Consider the following 24,511-nt stretch of genomic DNA (forward strand, 5'->3'; position numbering starts at 1 on the left):
ACAAGTAGATAAAAGTAGATTCCCAAAGATGAGGCAATTACTATTCTTGACTGATTAGTAATTGCACAGAGGCATTCATCTTTTAGTTTAGTGTAGCTTTTTATTCATTTGCATAAATACCAGTTGCACTTTTTAAAGCATTACTTCTTTGTGATTGGATGGCAACCATAGAACACACTGTTAGCTGAAACTCCTGCCAGGAGCTACTAATAAAGCATCCAGTGAAAGCAAAAGGTGCAACTATAGGGTCAAGCTAAATGTGCTGGTTTTTAAAGAGCTGGGTCTGGGTTCCATGAACTGAACTTGTTTCCTGAAGCTACACAGCAGCTTTGGAGAATAGCACGGAAGGGAGTTTTTTTTCCTTGTTTTTTCTGCTCCATGTGCATGTACAGCAGTAAAAACAGGGTGGGAGACAAACTCACCCTTGTGCTATTTTAACATGGGGAAATAGCTTGAGGGAGGGAGGAAGAGATCCTGTGTCTAAGAGAGAGACTTAGACACAGGGAGCCCAGTGCCTGCAACACACCTGTGCTAGAAACAAAATACACAAAAGACTCAGGTAGGAAATATCTGCCCGAAAGGAGGGAGCAAATTATGTCATGGGCTCATAGAATACGGCATGGGCTCATAGAAAATACTAGGCATGGGCTCATAGAAAGCCTGTGGAGAAGGAATCATGGCTTAGTTCTCGGCATGCAGAATCCCCCTGGTTCAATCTCCAGCATCTCCTGTTAAAAGGATCAAGTATCAGCTAATGTGGAAGACCTCCTTCCTGAGACCCTGGAGAGCCACTACCAATCTGAATAATCAGTACTGATAGATCAGTGGTCTGATTCTGTATAAGGCAGCTTCCTGTGCCCCTATCTGAGTGATATCCACCTGAGACTAGAAAACCAGGAGATATCATCTAGATATTCCCATACCTTATAAAACAAATTATGTCATGCAGCAATAATCATAGCTCGATTGCTATTCGATAATTACAGACTGTTTCCCTTGACATCTGATGTACTCATCAAGAGATTCTAATTATTATATATTTAAGAGAAATGTTTCCAAAATATGTATTGATCCTTTGCCCTCCCTAACTCTACCCTCATGCATGTTTTTAAAACTCCTTTGGTCATCCTTTCTCTAAATTACAGAATCATAAAATTATGTAACGTTTAATTTTAACTCCTCTGTAGTTCTAGCTGTGACTTCTTCTCCCAATTGCCTGTCTGCTACATGTAAGTGCACACTCTGTCCATTCACTTATTGTCAACTTCTGTTGTAGCTTATGAATTTTCCCTCAGTTCCAAAAATATTTCTGCCATGCAATGTGTAGGTCTGAGAATCTAGAACACATTTGTTTCAAACTAAAGTGGTAGAACATATTGTGTGGGAACCACTCTAAGGATGTGCAAGCACAGAAAGATTAGAAAGACAGAACAGACTTGAGTTGACTTATTGAAGTAAGAGGTATTATCAACCTGACCTTTCTGATCTTATATTTTGTATCTGTATGCAAACATAATGCTAAATGTAAATCCTGTTTTTATAAAGAAAAAAAATCTAGGTTATTTTAAATACAATGACATCATCATTAATTATATAAATATATGCTATTCACTTCTTCAAAGAGTAATACATGCTATACATTTCTCCCATCAGTAATTTTCACTGTTGCAATAAAATTATATACTGTAATCCAATGGAAATAATTTTACCACATCCTTCATCAATGATCAACACCAAAAAGAACATTCATTCTGCCTACACAGATTGTGGTTTACTCTCAAAAGTGTATTATTGGAAGATTAGCACACAAGAAAAATTTGCTACTTTTAAACAAAAACAGTGCAAAGGGAATTGGAACTATCAATGATAAAAATACAATCCACAGAGAATGTGTCCTGCACCACCACCATGGAAATGAATCCATGTTATGCAAGAGCACAGCAGCTGTGCTCCTGCACAGTACCCATTTATTTCCACATGAGATGTTTCCAGTGGATTGTGTTCCACTATAGTAATGGGAAAGCAAGCCAGCATATGAATGGTTCCCCCCCCTGAAAAACCACAAGTAGAAAGGCACGAGGAAAATTCTTATTGTAGGTCATCCAAAATAATGGAATACAATGCTATGCAATCTTAATGTACAGGTTTAACAAATATTTTAAAATCATTAAAAATAATATGAGCACACTCACCCACTGAGGCTGAGTTTCCAATTCTCAGCCAGGGGGAGGAATTCCTAATAAATTCTACCACCCCCGGTATGAATTCCTGCTGGGGACATTTGGGGAGAGTAATTTCCAGGAAAGATAGGCCTTAGTTAGAACTTTTGTTTAAACAGCAACTGATTTACTCTTCTTCTCCAGTTTCTCCGATTTACTCCAGTTTGTGAACTGGAAAGGAGGAGAACAGAGGGCAGAGAAGGGGCTGGATACCTACAAGTGTACATGTGCATATTTTGCAAGTGCCCCAGCAAATATTTTTGAGTGTTTGATGAGGATGCTTACAAAAATGTTAGCAGTTTCAGACCAAGCACAGAAATGATTAATGCTTCATTAGTATTACGCATACCACATACTTGCCAAATTGGGGGGGGGGGGGTATTTTTCTGATGGCATCAAAGGTCACACAAGTGACTTCACACTTGCATAATTACTGTTTTGACAAGTTGACACCCACAACTTCCCAGAAAAGGATGTTGTTCAGTAAGTTTAGTAAACTTGGCAAGTTAAGTTTGAAATATACTAAGAAGTATCATCATTAAAAGAGCAACTGTAGCATACATGACGTATGTTGAGTGACTGGCATAAGGCCATTCAATAAGCTTGCTGATTGAGAGGGATATGAACACAGATATCTACTTTTCAAGGCATTCATCCATATACCACATACATTCTATAAGGGCCAAACTAATATAATTTTTGCAGGAGTGGAAAGCTGGGGAAAAGATATAAACTAGGCAGTTCCTTCCTAAGTTTTTTTCAGCCTTATTCACCTCTAGAAATATAGAATTTATTTATTTATTTATGTCATATATAGTCCACCCTTTTCACTGAGACTCAAGGCAGATGACATAGTGTGATATTAGTATAATCAATATCAAGGACATTTCCATAAATAATGCCATACAGTAAATAAATACAAGCTTACAAAGACATAGCATTATCAAGAATCCAATACAGAGTTGAAGAAATGTTGAAAGAGAGCTTAAACAATCCTAGGACTGACATTAGACAACATATAGCTACTCACTAGGATCATTTCTAGAAAAATTATTTTGTTCAGAGAAAAGCAGAAATGTTGTGAAAATTATAGACAATACTTAACTTTCCTATAAAGCCTGACCTTACTATACTACTTTTTACAATGCAAAATGCATAATTTATAACTTAGCCTGCTTCCACACTCCCTGCTCCAAAAGTAGTACACTAGCATTGAAGTAAAATGGCAAAGAGTCCAGTAGCACCTTTAAGACTAACCAATTTTACTGTAGCATAAGCTTTCGAGAACCACAGTTCTCTTCATCTGACGAAGAGAACTGTGGTTCTCAAAAGCTTATGCTACAGTAAAGTTGGTTAGTCTTAAAGGTGCTACTGGACTCTGCCATTTTGCTATTACAGACTAACACGACTAACACCTCTGGATCTATAGCATTGAAGTAGATAGGGATGGCGTCCATAGCTGCACTGTCCTCCATTTCTTCCATCTCAACAGAGCAGAGGAGCAGAACTGCAATGCAGTGCAGCTATGAATAAAAAGTTGGTAAGGGACTAAAAAGGAGGGGAAGAAATGCAGAGTTAATCTCCACCATATTGAAGCATAGCTCATCCCAAGATAGGCTGTAAGTAGAGTTGCCAGGAAATCCTACAGGACCTGCCAGGAAATCCTGGGGGCAGGACAGTTGCACTGGTCTGCAACTCAACATAACGTCACTTATGATTTTGTGCCAAAAGTGACAGAAAGTGTCACGCAGATGCCAGTGAGCCCCCTCCAATATTTTCTCCACAGACCTGAGAAGAACCAGCAGGGAATGGGGGAGGGGGGCAATTCCATTACTGTTCCCCTGGCTGTGGGAGATCATCCACATATATTCTCTACTCACAGCTCTCCTCACCCCCCACTCCCAGTATATTCTCCTTTTAGCCAGATCAAGGAACATTTTCTTTTTATTGTACTCAAAGAAGAAAGCGCCAGGAGAACCATGTCAGAAAGAGCATGACATGGTGTGAACGCTCCCTTTAAAGTAGGAGTACGCTGCTGTCCAATTGGGGTGGGTGAATCCCCATATGGAAACAGCCATACTTAACATATGCAAGTATTCTATTTTATGAAATTTAAAGTTATAAATGGTTTAATTTTCTACGGGCAAAATTGTAAAAAAAAAATTCTTAAGTATCAGAGAGGAAGCTGAAAACTGCTGCACTCTATACTACCTTTGCACATCTATCTTAATTTTGCCATTGGAAAGGTAGGAAAAAATAAAAGTTGAAGTTAGAAAACAAATGGAAAGTGATTGGAAAGGATATTTGGATTTCAAATTAAATTTAATAACACTGAAAACATTTTCTAATAATGTTATCAACAGTGATGGTTGTTGTGGGTTTTCCGGGCTGTATTGCCGTGGTCTTGGCATTGTAGTTCCTGACGTTTCGCCAGCAGCTGCGGCTGGCATCTTCAGAGGTGTAGCACCAAAAGACAGAGTTGTGACACTGTGACACTGAGAGATCTCTGTCTTTTGGTGCTACACCTCTGAAGATGCCAGCCACAGCTGCTGGCGAAACGTCAGGAACTACAATGCCAAGACCACGGCAATACAGCCCGGAAAACCCACAACAACCATCATTCTCCGGCCGTGAAAGCCTTCGACAATACATCAATGTTATCAACACATTATATTAATTGTTACTAAAATTATTCACATTTATCTTTGGAAATATGCTGGATATGTCTACAATATATATAAGAAATATTGTTTACTTTTGTAGAATGTCTTACATAATATATTTTTGTTTATTTATTTACATTACTTATAGCCCAATCTCACGGAGACTCAAGTTGCACTATGCAGTGTAAGTCAATAAAGTCAATTTCAAAGACATTTCAACAATGACATAAGGTACATGGCATACATTCTGAATGAGTAAAAACAGACTCAATTTACTAACACACCTTTTAACAGAGATTATAATCCATTCAGTTGTGGATATTTAAGAACAAACCAGACATTACAGAGTTCTGTGATAGTTTCTTCCATTTCTTACATTAATCTTTAAAAAATTAAATATTAAGCTTACTGACTGATCAGCAATGGTTTCATGTTGTGTGGTGTGGGTGTCAGAATGTCAGACTATGATCTGGGAGATCCAGGTTTGAAACCCCAGTCTGCCATTGATGTTTGTTGGGTGACCTTGGGCCAGTGAAATGCACTCACCCTAACTTACCTCATAGGGTTGTTGTAAGAATGTAGGAGAGAAGAATGATGGAAACAGCCTTGGGTCCCCTTTGGGGAGAAAGGCAGGGTATAAATGAAGTAGAGAAATAAATAAAATGTTACACAAAACCCATTGCATGTCAATAGACATCTTATATAATAATAAGTTACCAGTTAGAGTATTACTACCCAGGTTAAGTTTGGTAAATATTTTTAAAAGTGTTCTGAAAAAGTTTTGTCCATGTAAGCATCTGCATATCTTATATTTAATATTAAGCTGTATACATTATTTCTGTGGGAACTGTATTGTAGAGGAGCTTCTGTCTTATAATAATTCTGGGGAAACAGTCCTAATCAGGGGTGTGCAGGAACAGAAAGATTCAGTTTTCCCGCTTTGTAATTTACAAAGCAGGAAAAAGAATTGGAAATAAGTGATTTCTGAAGTGGCAAGCCACTTCAGAAACCACTTATTGCCCTGCTTCAGTATGTTCCATGAAGATTTGGAGCACACTGAAACTTCCCACTCCACCACTTATTTCACCCAATGGGAGGGAGAGGAGGGGGTTCCCTCCTCCCCCTTTCATGGGGGGGCGGAAATAAGCAGCAGTAAAGCTTCCCATGCTTCAGCTGGCAGGTGCAGGGGGATTGCCCCATGCCTGCCAGCTGAAGTTTAAAGGGCCCTTTCCTCTTCGCATGCAAGTGGCAGGAAAGGGCCCTTCCTGGGCTTCACCTGGTAGATGATATGGAGGTATAGAATTAGCCATACCAGGAATTCTAGATTCACAGCAACACTAGGTCCTCCCAAGAAACTCTTTTAGTGGGTTTGCAATACAACTTTTGCTTATTAATTCCCATTTGTTTATCAAATATCTGTACAAAATGTAAGATGTTGTACTGTAATAAAATAAGGTAATGCAGAGAAATGATGGTTGCAGAAAAGAAGCAAGACAAAAATGACCCATAGCTGGCAGTGAAAATAAATCTTCTTAGTTAATCTGACAAACAAGCAAAGTGATACCTTTAGAGGGGCCAGTTCGTACCACCTGACCTGTCCTGCTCTGCCCTACCAATGTAAATAAGTCTCATAGCTTGTATGACTAGTCTCCTTGCAGTTGTATTTTTAGCTAGAACTGAGTGGTGATGAAGGCTGAACCCTCATCTCATATACCGTAGGTTGCCAAATTAAATACACACTGATGGCTTGAGTTCACCACCTCCAACTACCTATAATAATAATATCATAATAATAACATTTGATTTATATACTGCCCTTCACGATGACTTAACACCCACTCAGAGCAGTTTACAAAGTATGTTACTATTATCCCCACAACAAAACACCCTGTGAGGTGCGTGGCGCCGAGAGAGCTAGAAGCTGTGACTGACCCAAGGTCACCCAGCTGGCTTCAGGTGGAGGAGTGAGGAATCAAACCCGGTTCTCCAGATTAGAGTCCCGTGCTCTTAACCACTACACCAAACTAGATATCTCTTATGAAACAATTACTCTCCTGTTCAGTCAGGAGGTGCTAATACTCCCACCTCTTTAAGGAGGCTGGGAATAAGCACTAAAAGATAGCCCAGCTAATTTGTGTACAGTAGTAAGTTGACTCTACCAAAGACAATTAGCAAAACATTCCAAGGACCAGAAAAACAGCCACCTGATAATACCATCTCTACGCCTCTGAGTTTCTTGCATATTTCTGCTACAGCTACTTTTCTGTAAGCTTACAGCCTTTTCCCAAACAGACATGCAAACACAGGTTTCTATCGTTTGGGACTTATGACTATATCCAAGTATGCAATGTTAAAATAAAATTGCCATACCTGTTAAAATCACATCTACCAGCACATCTTCGAAGGTCGGATTTCTGAAGGTGATGATGATAGAAGAATGGTGACCCAGACAAGCACTTACACTAGCTGGCTCCTGGGGCTTCGGAAACAGACCAACGCCAGACAAGAGAAATATCCATTCTTCAAGCTGTAGAATAAAAGTATTCATATTTTAATTTGCAGCAACTTCTTTTTCCCTAAAAAATTTATAGTACAATACTAAACAGAGTTACACCCTAAGCCCATTGAAGTACATTGACTTAGAAGAGTGTAACTCTGTTTAGATCCAGAGGAGTTAGCCATGTTAGTCTGTAGTGGCAAAATAGTAAAGAGTCCAGTAGCACCTTTAAGACTAACCAACTTTACTGTAGCATAAGCTTTTGAGAACCACAGTTCTTGAACCACTATGTATCTGACGAAGAGAACTGTGGTTCTCAAAAGCTTATGCTACAGTAAAGTTGGTTAGTCTTAAAGGTGCTACTGGACTCTTTACTATTTAACCCTGTTTAGGAATACAGTGTCACAACTGAAATTAAAAAATGGTAGCCACAATCAAATATCTTTGGTACACTGGGTCTCCAATTCGCATCAGATACAATAACGGACTGCCTTATTCTACTTAACACTTAACAGTCTGCATTCACTGTCCTATCAAAGTCCCTGAAATGCTTTGGATTATGACCATTTAGTGCAGTGTTCCATTCAAAGACTACTTGGGGAAAATAATTATGACAATAACATTAATGGCTGGTTCATCCAGGCTAATTATACTTTTCCCATGATGGAAGAATGACCTGGCCCCTATCTACCACAGACATGGTGTTGCACATTGGCACCAGGGCCGGTGCCTCCATTGAGGCAGGTCCGGCAACTGCCTCCAGCACTAGAGGGGGCGCCTGGGGCGAGGGCGCATGCTGTGGAGCTGGCAGCAGCAGTGCACGGGCTGCTGAGTAGGAGGGATGGGAAGCCACCTGCATGCCACCCCAGCTGCCTGCCATGCCTGGCCTGCAGCTACTGCAGCCTCCCAGCCCTCCTGCCACCGCCAGCACATGCCCCCGGCCGGGAGCAGCAGCTGCGGGCCAGGCACAGCAGGCGTCCAGGGTGGCACGTGGAGCAACAGAGCAGGAGGACTGGGAGGATGCATGCATGCTTCCCCAGCCTCCCACCATGCCTGGCTGGGAGCGCATGCCAGTGGCAGCAGCAGTACAGGGCAGTCTAAGAGGGCAGCCCTCCCGCCCAGCCACCCACCACCTCACAGTCCGGGTGCGCGCAAGCGCACACGGAGAGCAGGAACAGATCTGAAGCTACTCCCAGCCTCAGGCACCAGAAACTCTGGCGCTGGCCCAGATTGGCACAATTCTTCTATGAACAGACCTGATTTGTACAGTTCTTAGGACTCAGAAAAAGACATGAATGTATGAATCAGGTGTCTACATATCAAACCTGTATCACTTGTCATATTTCTCTGGAATTCTAGATCGAATGATCTTCCAGTTTTAATTTAGTTTTGAATGCCATATGTAGGCGTTTCTAGATTTGTCAACAAAATTTAATTATATATTTGTTCAAAGACAGAACTTCAGTTAGTAAAAACAAAGATTTCTTTGAGCATGCCCACAATGTGGACAAAAAAGATAAAAGAGATAAACACAAATAGGATACAAAAGAGGAAGTTTAGCAGCCTGCAACATAATCTCCATTTACTTCAATACAGTTTGTGTGGGAGCAGCAATATGTACATTGCAACCTTGTTCTGATAAAATACATACTTTTAATGACTCTCATTCCCTTGATAAAAAGCCAAGTAATTGAGCATTAAAAGAACAGCTAGCACATTGCCTAGACTTGCTTTACTGTGGCAAATGTCAACAGTATTCTGAGCAACATATTTGTCACCTGGAAACCCCCCCCCTCCCTAAAACTGAATATGGGCTTTGCATGAACTGTGCAGTGTGCACAACTTGGTACTGAGGCCAATCCTATGCAAGAAAAGGGAACTCCATGAGACTAGCAAGGCAACCCCATGGTCAGTACCCACAAACAACTGTCCCTGGAACCACTCTGGAGTAGCTACTGTGTGCCCAGATCAACGAGTCTACTTGCCAAGATGCCAGCCACTGCTGAGATCCCTATAGGAACCGGGACAAGTAGTGGGATGGGGAAAAGCCATGTTCCAGAAGAAGGAGAAACAACCATTTGCCTGTGGAAGCCATGACATGTCAGTGCTCCTGGCACGAACTGCTTCTCAGATGTGCCTCTTGATATGGAGATGCCAGAGACAAAGACCAAGACGCAAGGCACCTCCGGACTCTGCTTATGCTACATAAAGATAATCACTTCCACCCATCAAGCCTGGGACTATCATAAAAATCAACCACTCCACATCCTCTCTTCTTCTCCGTCCTTTCATTCCTCCCAAAGTGCTGACCATCATAAAACCCAATCACTCCAAACCCAATCACTCCACATCCTCTCTTCTTCTCTGTCCTTTCATTCCTCCCGAAGTGATGACCATCACAAAACCCAATCCCTTCCCATCCACTCTTGCTCTCTGCCCTTTTGTTATTTTTTAGATGTCACAGATACAAACATTGCATCCCAAAGTTCCTTTTATCCCACCAAAGTGGAGTATTATTTGTTTTTGTTAAATTTCCTGAGAACCATTAACGGGGCATGAAGCCCACCCCGGGTCTTGCCCAGGGACAGAAATTGGCTATTTAAGGGAGATGCTCAAACTCCCAGCATGTGCTCCTACCCCATCCCACCTAGTGCAGTGCAGGCCATTACACTAGGCAACTTGCTCCTCGCTGCTGAATCTCTGCTTCTTGTCGGACAGGTGCGTATTGCCCAACAATGATCTTCCTGCCAATGCAACCGTTTCTGTACCCTTTCCACCCTTTTTATTTCCTAGTTCTGGATCGAATGAGTGCGTGATTCTTGAACCTTGTATGTTTGAAAGTTACTAAGTAAAGCCTTGATTCAATTAAGGTACTAGTCTCCCTCCTTAATGTGAGTGCTCCAGAAACTCTGACCCTGGTATACACAGGTTACATGCCAATTGCCTATTAATTCCCCATCTTTGAGGCAGTTTGGCTAACAATGTTAAACAGGAAAAGTTAAAGAATCTATGCAAACAATACTGGACAGGCTCTAATAACATATCTCACTCACCTGTAACACTGCTCAGTATTACTAGTACTCCATTATGCATGGATGTTGCAATTTTACTAGGAGAACTCAGTGAAATAAGATATATTAACATCTTGGGTAACCATTATATTCAAACTGGCATTTCAGTTGTGCTGTCCCAACAAAGTTAATTTCAGTGATCAAAAACAAGAGTAAAGTGATTACAGACTGAGCTCAAATTCTTACTCCTGAGAGCTCTTTGCACAGCTCAAAACTAGAAACAAATGAAGCAGATAATAACCTTTAGTGGTTTCTTTCAATTTGACGACGAGGTACAATCAGAAACAGTTAAGGCTTGTCTTATAAGTGCTGTCATTAGTTGATTTTGGATTAGTCAGCTACTCAGCTATAAAATGGCTCAAAGTGTCAGTTCAAAAGCATTTAATCAGTGAAATCAAAGGAAGAAAATCAATGCCACTTTTAAGGTTACAAGTTGTCCAGATTTCACATATTATAAAAAAGCCCTCTGAAGGCCTTTGTCAAAGAAGCTGGGCCTTGGATTGTTACAAACAACATAATTCTAGGAACAAATACATACATTCAACTTGGTAGAAATTGGGATTATTTTTAATCTAAGGGTTCTGTTTCAAAATCTGACATCAAATTTTGCTACAACAAGCAGAACTGCAAATTCTGTGCTTGATTGTGAATGACACAGTTATGGATTATTATTTGGTACATTTGTTTCTAGCTTGGAGCCATATGAAGATATCTCTGCAATAGAAATCAGTTCCTTGGACACTACAGGCAAAGGCTATGTGTGTTAAATTTCGTGAGTAAGCATTTCTGCAATTCCAAGAATCAAGGATTCTACGAAAAATGTGCCCCCGTGTTCTCTCTTAAGAAACCAAAAACAAAACAGAAGTTCATCCAAAACTAGCCCTGTTTTTCATTCAAAACTGAAACTAAATTTGTGGCAAGAAAGTCCTAATTTTGAAAATGTTTTTTTTCTTTCTATGCTACAAATGAGCACAATTGTGCAATTCCACAATACAGAAACAGAAGGGAGAGAGAAGTCTCTTCAAAATTATCCCTTTGTATGTCAAAAGTTAAACAAATTACACACACACACAGAGTCATATTTTTGGTACAAATTGCTTCTCATCAGACAAAGGAGAAGTTTGGAAGGTCTTTCCTTCTATTACAGCTGGATCAAGGCGGGTCAGCGCTGCTGATATTGTTAGATCTATCAGCAGCATTCGACATGGTCGATCATGACCTGTTGATCCACCGCCTTGCTAATGTGGGGATTCGAGGGTTTGTCTCTTTTCTCCACGGTCGGGGACAGAGGGTGGCACTAGGGGAGAAGTTGTCATCCCGCCACTCAGTGTGTGGTGTCCCTCAAGGGGCAATACTCTCCCCCTTGCTATTTAACGTATATATGCACCCCCTCGCCCAGCTGGTACGAAGTTTCGGACTTGGGTGCCATCAATATGCAGATGACACCCAGTTGTATCTGATGATGTACAGCTGGCCTGGCTCTGCCCCAGATGTCCTGGAACGTGCCTTTGGAGCTGTGACTGGATGGTTGAAGCAGAGTCAGCTGAGACTGAATCCCTCGAAGACGGAGGTCCTGCATGTGGGTCTAGGGTCCATGGGTGCAGGACTCCGGCTCTCTGCTCTCGATGGAGCGCCACTTATGCCGGTGTCAAGAGTGAGGAGCCTGGGGTGGTCCTGGATGCTTCCTTGTCTATGGAGGCACAGGTCGCAGTGGTTGTTCGATCCTCATTTTTCTATCTAAGACAGGCTCAACAACTTGTCCCTTACTTATCGACCCATGACCTTACAACAGTGATCCAGGCAACGGTCACCTCCAGATTAAACTACTGCAACTCGCTCTATGCAGGGCTTCCCTTGGGCTTGATCCGGAAACTGCAGCTGGTTCAGAATGCAGCTGCATGGGTGGTTGCCAGAGCACCAATCATGACTCATATAACACCTATCTTCCGTCAGCTGCACTGGTTACCGGTTGAGTACCGGGTCCGATTCAAGGTTTTGGTGCTGACCTATAAAGCCCTATGCGGATTGGGCCCAGCATACCTTCGGGACTGCCTCTCCCCATATGTTCCCCGGAGGTCACTTCAATCAGCCACTAAGCACTTGCTGGTGGTCCCTGGACCCAGGGAGGTCCTCCTGGCCTCTACCAGGGCTCCAACCTGGTGAAACTCTCTGTCTGAGGAAACTAGGGCCCGGCAGGATTTGTTATCTTTCCGCCAGGCCTGCAAGATGGAGATGTTCCACCAGGCATTTGGTGGGGGCTAGGCTGTCCTCTCACTGGCCATACCACTGAAGACCTTCTACCACCCATGCAGGAAAATGCTATACTTTAATATTTTATACTTGCCAATTTTAATTGTTTATGATATAATATTTTAATGTTTTTATAATGTTTTTATTGTTTTAAACTGTTGTTAAACCGGCCTGAGCCTGTCTGACGGGGAGGGTGATCTAGAAATGCGATAAATAAATAAATATTATCTTTTTTATTTCTCTTTTGCAACATTCTTTTCCTGGGATCTCCATACTTGAGGATGCAGATATTCAGATTTATGTGACTTTAACAAACAAAAAATTACCCATTTGTGGTAAAAATATAAACATTGAAAAGTAGAAACATCTCTTAGGGTGTTCATCGTATTGCCTATAGATTTGATCTAGGGTTACTATATTGCCTAGTTGGCTGGGTTCTATAAAGAATCTCAGCATTCTACCCTGTGCTTTTTTGTCCCATTAGCTGCCCTGAATTACAAGCTTTCAATTAAAAAAAAAAGACCCTAGGCCATTCAGAACTGAAGGCAAAATGTGTAGTTTTAAGTGAAAACAAGCCCCATTCTGCCTCTAACAGCAAGCATATAATACTCAAAACAAATACAAATACTTTACAACAAAATAATATAATACATGCAAAACAATAAAAAAATCCTACACTTAAATTTTAAACTTTAAAATGATTAGTTTATTAATGTAAATTAGAGTGAAGTAAGCAACAGTGAAGATGGCAAGTTTAAATTTGCTTTGTGCTTGTGGCAGAAAATGATTCTGCGCTGTTAAAAAAATGACAAGAACAAGTAAAAGATTAGTTTAGGAACTTTCATTACAAGTAATACTGAGGTAAGATTAGATTTTATTTCATAATGGTTGGTTACCAAGCTTAGCCTTAACTTGTGGACTCCTGTTCCAAGCCATCATGGGCCGGTGCAGACAAAATCTAAATATATAAAGACAAGGGTTCTGACTATCAACGCCCAGCCCAAACCCCTGGACCTAGAAACGTGAAATTTGGGGAGAACGTTCCTTTTATGATGTAGGGGCTCATTAAGAAGGGATTTTAAGAAATTTGCCCCCTAAGGGAGTAAAAAGGGGTAAAATGTGTTTTCCCACAGGGATACAGCTTCCCTGTGTGGCTGGGAGTCTGCCTCCTCACACCTCTTGCAGCCATCATCTCTTACTGTCCCCAAGAAGCCTCCTAGCAGACATTGTGCAAGATATACTGATTCTAAAAGGAGGAAGCAACTTAGAGAAGTGGCAAAGAAATATGCACATCATACTCCTGTGGTGCACTGAGCAGCAATGGCCAAGTACCAGCAAGTCCCAAGGCAAGGGAAAGGTGACCATCCCTGCAGGCCTGGGTACAGTAGTGATGACCCTAGCAGACCTAATAGCCACGATATACCCTGATCTTGTCACTATCATGGAGAAGTCTATGACTGGGCTGCGCAAGCGTGCCATTCTGACCCCCCAGATTGACAAGGCTGCCATCATTAATGAAACACAATTTAACTCACTCAAAATGGAGTACAGATCTGTGGACCCAGTGGTGCAAATGGATGATGCAGTCCACTACCCAGTGGAGTTCCTCAACATGCTCAACCCTCCTGGCTTCCCAGCCCACAAGCTTCTCCTCAAAGTGGGGGCTCCAGTGATGCTGCTCCAGAACCTCAGCCCACCCAAATTCTGCAATGGCACCAGACTATGAGAGAAAACTCTCCACAGGAACATCATTGAGGCCACATTGTTCACTGGCAGTGCTCGGGGGCGGGGGGAGTCGGTGTTCATACCATGCATACCATTCATACCATCAGATAACCTCTTCAAGTTCAAGAGACTGCAGTTCCCCCTCAAGGTCTGCTTTGCTATGACAATCAACAAGTCCCAGGGGCAGACACTGAAGGTGGCAAAAATTGACCTGAGGGAGGACTGCGTCTCACATGGGCAGTTCTATGTGGCCTGCTTCAGAGTGAGCTCACCCAGCAGCCTGGTGATCCTAGCACCTGAGTGGAAAACCACGCATGAGGTCTACAAAGAGGTCCTTCAGTAGAAAACAAAGGTTGTACGTATTTTTCACTTTATTTATTGCACTACAATCTTATCCTTTTAAAATCTTTTCAATAAATGTTACATTACAAAATTCATTTCATCAGTTTTCGGCATCAACACACTTCGCTTTATACACTTTCGTGACGCTCGGGTACTATGCCATTATACTACAAAACCAACTAAAAAAAAAAAGCCCCACAAACCAAAAAATGTTACATACTTATAAGTATTATAACTGGAATTAAAGTAGTTCAATACCATAGTGAAGCATGGGCATCAAGCTAGTCATTCATAATAGAAAGAGGGTAGCATTGTTAAGAGAAATTTTCTTAATTCCTCTTTACCCAATTTCACCCTGAAATCCAACAACCCATTTCTTTTCCATTTGTCAGGAATGTGGAGTCTGTTTGTAAACAATTCTGTTTTGATCAAAGATAAATTTAAAGAGAGGAGGATAGCAAGAGAGTTTCTGAGAAATTTCATATTTTCACTCTGCAGATGCTCAGAGGAAAGCAATGTCTTCCCAAACATTCCTACCCTGCTACTAGAGCACCATCCTTTGGTGTGTAACATAAAACAAATGCAAAGGCTGAAGTCACCAAAAGGATACATTGATTTCTCTTCCAAGAGAAATCAAAGAGAAATCTCTATTTTAACAGAGAAAAAAGAGAAAAGGAGGAATCAATGGAATCAATAGGTGAATTTCGGGGGGGGGGATTCCCCTCCTTATAACAATGCTGAGTTTGGGAGTCTCTGCTGTGGATTCACTTGTTCTGTGGTTTCTTTCGGTTTCTTGACTGATTAGCTGTTCAACAACCTGCCTGAGGAGGTCAGGAGAGCCACCACTCCCCTGGCTTTCTGCAAATGATGCAAAAATGAATTATTCAAGAGGACTTTTTTACTCAGATAAGAGGGCTGTACTGGGGAAGTGGTCTCAAAGAGATGCTTCACTAAAGAGACAGGGACCATAGACATCATTACTATGTTCTGCTCTTTACTATCTGTTGCCTTACGTTCTATCTATTGCTTTAAATATTATACCTATGTTGCTTAATGTTGGTCTTAGAATTGCTCATGCTGGGGGACTTCTGGCTGGGGATCATGGAGATCTGAAGTGTCTCAGGGAGCTGAGCCATCCAGGTTGCTGTTTTTGGGCTAGTGGGGTGCTTTGATCACCCATAGCCCCCCCAATTTCAGGTAGAAATTGGGCAAGGACGCTCGATAGCCCTAAGAGGGTATGATCTCGGCAGAGGGGGGGTTCTGAATCAAGGATTCTCCATCTGCTTTGAAGATCCCCTCCCAGAGGGGCAGCTAATATCTCTGCAGCAACCTTTGGAGTCATTTAATTGGCATAGGATCTTCATACCCAAGCTTCAGAAACAGATTTTAACCAGAAGGGAGCCAAAGAGGCAGTGAGTACAACCCTATGAGAGTGAAAGAGAGTAAAGAGCACTATCTCCCCTAACGGACTTAATCTCTGTTTAAAGACTGAAATGTTTTAAAGTAAAGAGATAAATTCCTAAAGCAAAAGGCATTAAAAAGTAGCGGGGAGTGAAGAAAGTGATTTTAATGACTTAAAGAGCTTAAAAAGAGCAAAAAGAACTTTTGTTTTGTATACCTGTGGTTTGGGAGATAACGACGCGAGAGGGAGAGTCTGGGAAGAGGCTAAAACATCGTGAAAACTGGACTGCCTGTAATTGCCTGTAATACAAGTGAGCGGTGGCTAGAAGGGCAGGAAGATGGCAGGAACAGAGGAAGAAAAACAAAGCAGAACAAGAGACCAGAAGAGGAAGTGGAAGTTAGCCATTTTGAGTGTGGAAAGGGCAGAAGGCTTCAGTAGAGAGAAAGTGTACCTGATATTTTAAAGAAGAAGCGGAGTACGCCATTTTGGACAAGGGAAAAATTGAGGGCAACCATAGAGAGTACCATTGATAAAAAAAGGCCCAATATTTTGAAGGTTTGCAAAAGATTAAATTATTTTTCCTCTTTCCCATTTATATTATTGGACTTAACTAATTAAGTAAAATAAAATAGAAAAGATGGAGCTGAGAAAGAGAGCCGATTTGTGGGGTCCCAAGGCAAGTCCAATGGCAGGGGAAAAGGACAAAGAGTGGCAGGCAGCAATTGAAAGTTTAGACAAAAAAATAACAGAAGGCAATAAGGAAACAAATGAGACTACAAAAAACACAAGAAATGGTCCAGGAATTACAGAAGCAAGTGAAAGACCCGCAATTGAATTTAGTTAAAGAGATTAAAGAGGCAATAAAATCAGAGGTTGCAGAAGTGGCAAAGAGTATTGATGAAATAAGAACAGAGCTCCAAACTACAAAACAAAAAGTGCAAGAGGTGGAAGAGAAAACGGAAAGTATAAGAGCAGAGGCAGCGGGAGTGAGTGATAGAGTTGTAATGGAATGCAATGGAAACACAGCTTCATTTTCAAGGTATTCCAGAGGTAATGGCGGGATCTGCATTGAAACAAGTCACTGAAATAATTGTGGAATTTTTAAGTAAAGAGCAGGAAGAAGTGGCTGCCAACCTAGACATTGCCTACCGAGTTAATTCCATGTATGCAGAGCAAAAAAAACTTGCCAAGAGATGTTATTGTCCAGTTAACTACCAAGAGAATGAGGGTGTCACGGGCTGGGCCAGCCCAAGCTGGGTGGTGCAAGTCCAAACCTCAATACCAAGTCCAGAGGGAGTTTCAGGAGCCAAAAGCCAAGTCAAAGCAGTGGTCAGCGCACAAGCTAATGCCAGAGGTGAGTCCAGAGTCCAAGAGCAAGGTCAGGCACAGTCCAAGGTCAGTTACCGGTAGTGTCAGGTCCAACAGTAGGCACGGGCAAGGTTCACGGAGCACAGAGTGGTTGCAAGCAGTAGACACGTTGCTTCCACGCCTGGCTGTTGATCCTGACTGGCTTTTATAGCCAGGCATGGTTTTCAGCCAGCTGCTGGGGCTCCATCCTGAAGCTACTCATCATCACTCTCCAGCAGCTGGCGTCGGCTCAGGAGACGAGCACTGCGCCATCTCTCCTGCAGCTCCAGTCTCTGGCGCTGTCTGCGGCGTTCTCTGGGTGTGGGTGAACCTGGGGGGGTGGAAGCCTCTGGCTGGGCTTCCCCTATGCTGCTAGCAGTCCCTGACTGAGCTTCCCCTGTGGAAGTCCCTGGCTGCACTTCCCCTGTGGTGCTGGGGCTGGAGAGTACTGATGGCTCTGCTTCAGCTGCTGGCTGTAGGCTCCGATTAGCCAACAGCTGTGGCTCCTGATTACCAGCCTCTGCTGAGTCAGGGCTGGCTGCATGGAGCTCCTCTTCTCCTGAGGAGTCCTGGCTGGCTACACGAAGCCCCTCTCTTCCTGAGGAGGAGTCCTCGCTCTCACTGAGCCCAGGCTGGGCCATGACAGAGGGAGGAGATTATCAGAAAGCATTATGAATCCCCATTGGTACTTGAAGGGAAGCGTGTTCGAATTATGAAGGAGTTACCGAGATCGGTCTTGCAAGACCGAAAAAAATACAGAGACCTGACTCAAAAATTAAAAACAATGAGCATAAGATACAGATGGGAAATTCCAGAAGGGTTAAGTTTTGAGTTTCAATCTGTGAGGCGAATCATCAAATCAAGACATGCAATGGATGTGTTTTTGACAGAATTTGAAAAGGACTTACCAAAATCAACTAGACTGTAATTATGTAATACAAATTAATATCATGGAATGTAAATGGACTTAATTCACCTTCAAAGAGAAAAGCAATATTTCATTGGTTGGCCAAACAAAAATGTAATGTGATTTGTCTACAAGAAACCCATATAAGAGAACAGGATGTAAAATATTTACAAAATAAAAAATTAGGGAAGCAATTTGTGGCAACAACTAAGCAAAAGAAAAGAGGGATTGTGTTATATATTAAAGAAGAATTGCAACCGAAATTGATGTCTAATGATAAGGAGGGGAGATAAGGAGGCTGTGGAATTTGATTGTAATGCCAAAATAGCCCTGATTGTGGGAATATATGCACCAAATGGGGCGAAAGAACAATTTTTTGATGAAATTAAGGATCGACTTGGACAGATGACATATCATCAAGTGATTGTGACGGGGGATTTTAATGGAGTGGTAGATCCACAAGTTGATAAAACAACGAAGTTGATAAGAAACAAAGGAGGTAAGCTCCCAAAACCCTTTTTTGAATTTCAAAGACAGGAAGGTTTAGAGGATGTATGGAGGAAACAGAATCTGGGTGCTAAGCAATATACTTCTTTTTCAGCAAGACATCAATCTTTTTCAAGAATTGACATGATTTGGGTATCAAAAGAGCTTGCTGTATGTACAAAAGAAACAGATACCTTGCCAGAAATTAGTTCAGACCATAATCCTGTGTTCTGGAAATTTGAAACGAAAGGGGAAAAAAGGAGATGGAGAGTAAATGAGGATTTGTTAAGTAGTCATGTTAATGTGAATGTTCTTAAGAAAGAGACTAAAAGCTTTATACAGTACAATGTGGATCAAGGAGTGGTAATTTATAAAGTATGGGATGAGTATAAAGCTGTGATTCAGGGAGTTCTTATGGACTTAAATGCCAAAGATAAGAAAAACAAAGAGTTGAGGTTGAAAGAAATTTTAAAAAAAATCAAATTTAAAGAGCAGCAATTAAAGAAAAGACCGGGTAAAAAGAAAATACAACAGGAAATTAAAATATTGCAGGAACAAATAAGAGCAATGGAAAATAAGGAAGTGGAATGGGAGTTGGAAAGGCTGAGACAAAAATCATTTGAAGGAGCTAACAAACCAGGGAAATATTTAGCATGGCAATTAAAGAAGAAAAGAGAGAAACAAACAATTAGTAAGATTGTGGAAGACGGGAAAGAACAGTTTGATCAAAATTCAATAGAGAGGGCTTTTTAAAAATATTATGCAAAGTTGTATCAGAAGAAACTAATTGATAAGAATTCAATAGAGGATTATTTTCAAAAGTTGATTTTACCAACGGTGCCCAAGAAATTGAGAGATAAATTAAATGCTGAAATAATAACGTTAGAAATTGTGGAAGCGATACAAGCTACAAATATGGGAAAGGCGCCAGGACCAGATGGCCTTACAGCTAAATTTTATAAAGTAATGGCAGAAGATTTGAAAGAGTTGCTGCAAAAAGTGATGAATGCAATCTTAAAAGGTGATGATCTGCCGGCAACGTGGAATGAAGCTAATATTACATTAATACCAAAAGAAACACAAGATTTAACCAATGTAAAAAATTATAGACCAATATCTTTAACAAACAATGACTACAAGATTTTTGCGAAAATATTAGCTGAAAGGCTGAAGGCCTGGCTGGTGGAGTTTGTAGGGGAGGAGCAGGCAGGCTTTCTACCAGATAGGCAGATAAAAGACAACCTGAGGACGGTATTAAATGCGATAGAATATTATGATAAAAATCCAGGAAAACAAGTTGGTTTCTTCTTTGTGGATGCTGAAAAAGCGTTTGACAATTTGAACTGGGATTTTATATTTGCAATGATGGAAAAAGTACAGATGGGTAAGATGTTTATTCAAGCAGTTAAGGCGATATATAAAAATCAATCTGCAGCCATAGTTGTCAACCGAGAAATAACAAAAAAGTTGGACATAAGAAAGGGAACAAGACAAGGATGTCCACTCTCTCCACTGTTATTCGTGATGGTGATGGAAATTTTACTTAGACAAATACGAGAAGACGATGAAATTAAAGGTTTGAAGATTAAAGGATATACATACAAAGTGAGGGCCTTTGCAGACGATGTGATGGTGATAGTGGAGGACCCTCTACAAAATATGCCAAGGTTAATGGAGAAGATAAAAGAGTTTGGAGATCTGGCAGGATTTTATATAAATAGAAAGAAATCTAAACTGCTTTGTAAGAATATGTCTAAGCAAGAACAACAAGAGTTAATGAGGATAACAGATTGTGAAGTGGTTCATAAAATAAGGTATTTAGGTATTGAGTTGACTGCAAAAAATATTGATCTATTTAAAAACAATTATGATAAGCTTTGGCACCAAACAGACAGAGACATGATGGTGTGGAATAAGTTAAATCTATCATGGTTGGGTCGTATTGCTGCAATTAAGATGAATGTGTTACCAAGAATAATGTTTTTAATGCAGACAATTCCAATTGTGATAGATAATAAGCAATTTGAAAAATGGCAAAGAAAAATTTTAACCTTTGTGTGGGCAGGAAAAAAGCCTAGAGTGAAGATGAAGGTGTTATATGATGCAAAGGAAAGAGGAGGACTCCAATTACCAAATTTGAAACTATATCATGAAGCCATATGCTTAGTTTGGGTGAGGGATTGGATGTTGTTAGAAAATCATAAATTATTGATATTGGAAGGGTACAATAAAACCTTTGGATGGCATGCATATTTATGGTATGGAAAGAATAAGGCTGATGCGATGTTTTTGCATCACTTTGTGAGGCGGAGTCTATTTGCAGTATGGACTAAATACAAGCGATATTTGAATGAAAGAACACCAATGTGGATTGTACCTGCAGAGGTTGTGAATCCAAAAACTGACTATGAAGGAGCGGAGTGGATGACATATCAGAACATTCTTAGAGTGGATAAGAATTTATACAATACTAAAAATAATGATGAATTGCCATTTCGATATGGGTGGTTTCAATATATGCAGATAAAGGATTTGTATGACACTGATCGGAGGAAAGTAGGGTTTAGAGTGGAAAATTCAGAATTGGAACAATGTCTACTGCAAGGGGGGGGGGAATTGATATCTAAAGTGTATAAGATTTTGTTGAAATGGTTTACAGAAGATGAGATAGTTAAAGTTCAAATGGTAAAGTGGGCAATAAATTGTAATAAAGATATATTGATGGAAGCTTGGGAGAAATTGTGGAAAAATACTATAAAGATATCAACATGTACCACGATAAGAGAAAATGTGTATAAAATGATTTATAGATGGTATCTCATGCCAAAAAAGCTAGCCAATGGAAATAGTCAGATGTCAGATAAATGGTGGAAATGTGGAAAGCATGAGGGCTCTTTTTATCATATGTGGTGGACGTGTGAAAAAGCTAAGCATTTATGGGGGGAAATAGTAGACGCTATGTCAGAGATATTGAAGAAAAAAGTTGTTAGAAACCCAGAATTGTTACTGTTATGTATGAACCTAGAAGACTTTGACAAAACAGATAGGATAATGGTATTTCATATGACTACGGCGGCTAGGATAATTTATGCACAGCTGTGGAAGACAAAAGAGATACCATCGGTGGAAGATTGGATTTTAAAAACATTGAGCTTGGCTGAAATGGATAAACTAACGAGGAAACTTCGAGAGGAAGATATGGAAGAGTATGTAACAAGTTGGGAGAAATTTAAGAATTATATAGAAAAAAAGTGAGACATTAAAGGGAAGATGTGGTCTTTGGATACTTTTTGAGGGGAGGATATTGCCACCCTAGTCGGAATGAAGAGGCAGACACCAAGTTGGATCTAAAGGCCACTTTATTAACTATATACAAACAATGCTATTAACAGCGGCAAGGGCCTACAGCGGTACAGGTCAAGCCACGGGGTCCCCACAGACCACTGCCTTGACCTGTCTGGGCGAGCCCCAAAGCCCCAGGTGCGACCCATCCACTGGATGGCGCGGACACGGCCAGCCAGGCAACGTGGTCACCCCCCTCTTAAGCTCCTAACACCTCAGCCGTATAGCAGTGAGGGAAGGACTTGCAAGCGGGGGTTTCCAAAGGCAGCCTGCCCTGCCTCTGGCAGCCATCAAAGCAGTACCAGGCCCTCGGGCAGGCCCCTCTTCCCACTAATGGGGAAGCGCCAAGGGTGCTCACCGGCCCACACCCTATCTGCCCCAAACCTGCCATGACACAGCTAGCAGGCACCACCCTAAGCCAATACCCCAAACCCTGACATCGGTGCAAGGTAGGCAAAAAAACCCCTCATCCGGTGTGCCAATTAGGAAAAGGGGGGAAAATTCCTACCTGGCTCTGACAACAGCAGCCGGCTAATCCTACACCAATACAGGGAGAGGAGGGTGGGCCGAGCAACTCAAGCAACTGCGGCTGGGCGAGGGCCACGCAGCCTCTAAAGCTCTTGCCCTGCCCCGCCCAGCCAGCCCCAAATATGGAAGGAGGGTGGAGTTGGTGCTGTCTCCCTCCTTCCAGAGCGGCAATCTATGGCACCCGGCTAATGCAGAATCCTGCATGCCGGGTAAGTGCCGCAGTGTTCTGTTACTTTGAATTATTATAGAGGTAGTAATCATTATATTATATTAGAGGTAAAAAATCTAGTCTGTGATAATATACCATTTTATTGATATATGTAGGTATAATATGTTATAATTTACTAGGTTATAACGTTATGAATTGGATAACAATATAAAGGATATTAATAATTTTGAACATTATAGATATGATAGATATATGTAATAGTGCTATCTAAAGATATGCAATGGTATAAAATATATTAATACTACATTCTAATTCTTAGAATGTAGTATATAGCTGTTAATATAGGGGACACATTATATTGTAGGTTATTGGATATTATGGGTAGATAGTACTAAAAGATATGGAATGTTAGATAATGGTATTTATCATTAGATAGGTATTATTATTCTATATATAGTTTAGCTTGGTTAAGGTTTTATTTAAGAAGTAATAAAGGGAATGGAAAACTATCGGAAGTCAACGGAAAAGGGGGGGAAAGGGGGGTATTACAATATGATGGAAAGTTAACTGTGTATGTTTTTATATTTGTATAATGACCCATCCAATAAAAAATTATTAAAAAAAAAAGAATTGCTCATGCTCTGCTTCAGCATTTCTTCAACTCTGTATTGGCTGTTTGCTGATGTTATGTCTTTGTAAATTTGCATTTATATACCCTATGGCATTATTTATTAAAATATATTTTATATTGACTGTACTAATCTCACACTATGTAATCCGCCTTGAGTCTCAGTGAGAAAGGAGGACTATAAATGACATAAATAAATAGAGTTTGAATATTCTGCCATTGTTTTTATTCTCCTGCAACATGACTCACTTTTTTCAGAGATCTGCTCTACATGGATTTTTATTTCTCTGTGCTATGGATTCAATTACTGTTGCTTCAGAAGAAAGCCTGAGAAAATCACTGCAGAAGCAAAGAGCTGGATAAAGGTTTTTTAATGATCTTTCCCCAGCATTTTTGTAGTAGTTAGCAGAAGAAGATACAAACAAATGGTAGAGAATGTTTGATTTGCATAATTTGCATTTTCCACGTTATGTGAACTAGACTACCCAAATTTGGAGAACTTAAATATAGCAACCCTGATCTAAAGAAAAACCTGATAGGGAAAACTAAGATTCAATTGCTGTAAGTGAATTTACACAATGCCAATGTATTTTCCTGACATCCATTACTACTCTGTAATAGCCTGGCATCAATTCTTCAAGAACTGCAGCAGAGATGTCAAAAGTTTCAGATGATGAAGGGATGAAAAGAGCAAGGGAAAGTCACAAAGGTTACATCAAAACAGTGAAAAGGTTGGGGTTGGACAAAGCAAATGAAAGGATGAGATATTGATTAAAGGTTTGGCTGCAGATAAGAACTTGGAGATTTGCCACTATTAGACAGGAGAGGCAAAGAATAGTTTTTCATGAAGAAGTAAACTTTTAATTTATTGAACAGAGTTCTCTGAGCAATCATGGTTTCAGATAGAATAATAGCACCTTCTCCTATTGAACTGT

General features: G+C 40.8%; 1 protein-coding gene across 1 annotated transcript in view; it reads right to left on the bottom strand.

The window, feature by feature from the left end:
- LOC129326556 (cilia- and flagella-associated protein 47-like) overlaps positions 1-24,511 on the bottom strand; it is a 286,389-nt gene that overhangs the window by 134,314 nt on the left and 127,564 nt on the right. The window contains exon 12 of the mRNA XM_054974773.1: positions 7,253-7,409. Coding sequence (XP_054830748.1) covers positions 7,253-7,409 — 157 coding nt within the window. The remainder of the gene's footprint in view (positions 1-7,252; positions 7,410-24,511) is intronic.

The sequence above is a fragment of the Eublepharis macularius genome, chromosome 3, assembly GCF_028583425.1.
Source record: "Eublepharis macularius isolate TG4126 chromosome 3, MPM_Emac_v1.0, whole genome shotgun sequence".
Classification (NCBI taxonomy): domain Eukaryota; kingdom Metazoa; phylum Chordata; class Lepidosauria; order Squamata; family Eublepharidae; genus Eublepharis; species Eublepharis macularius.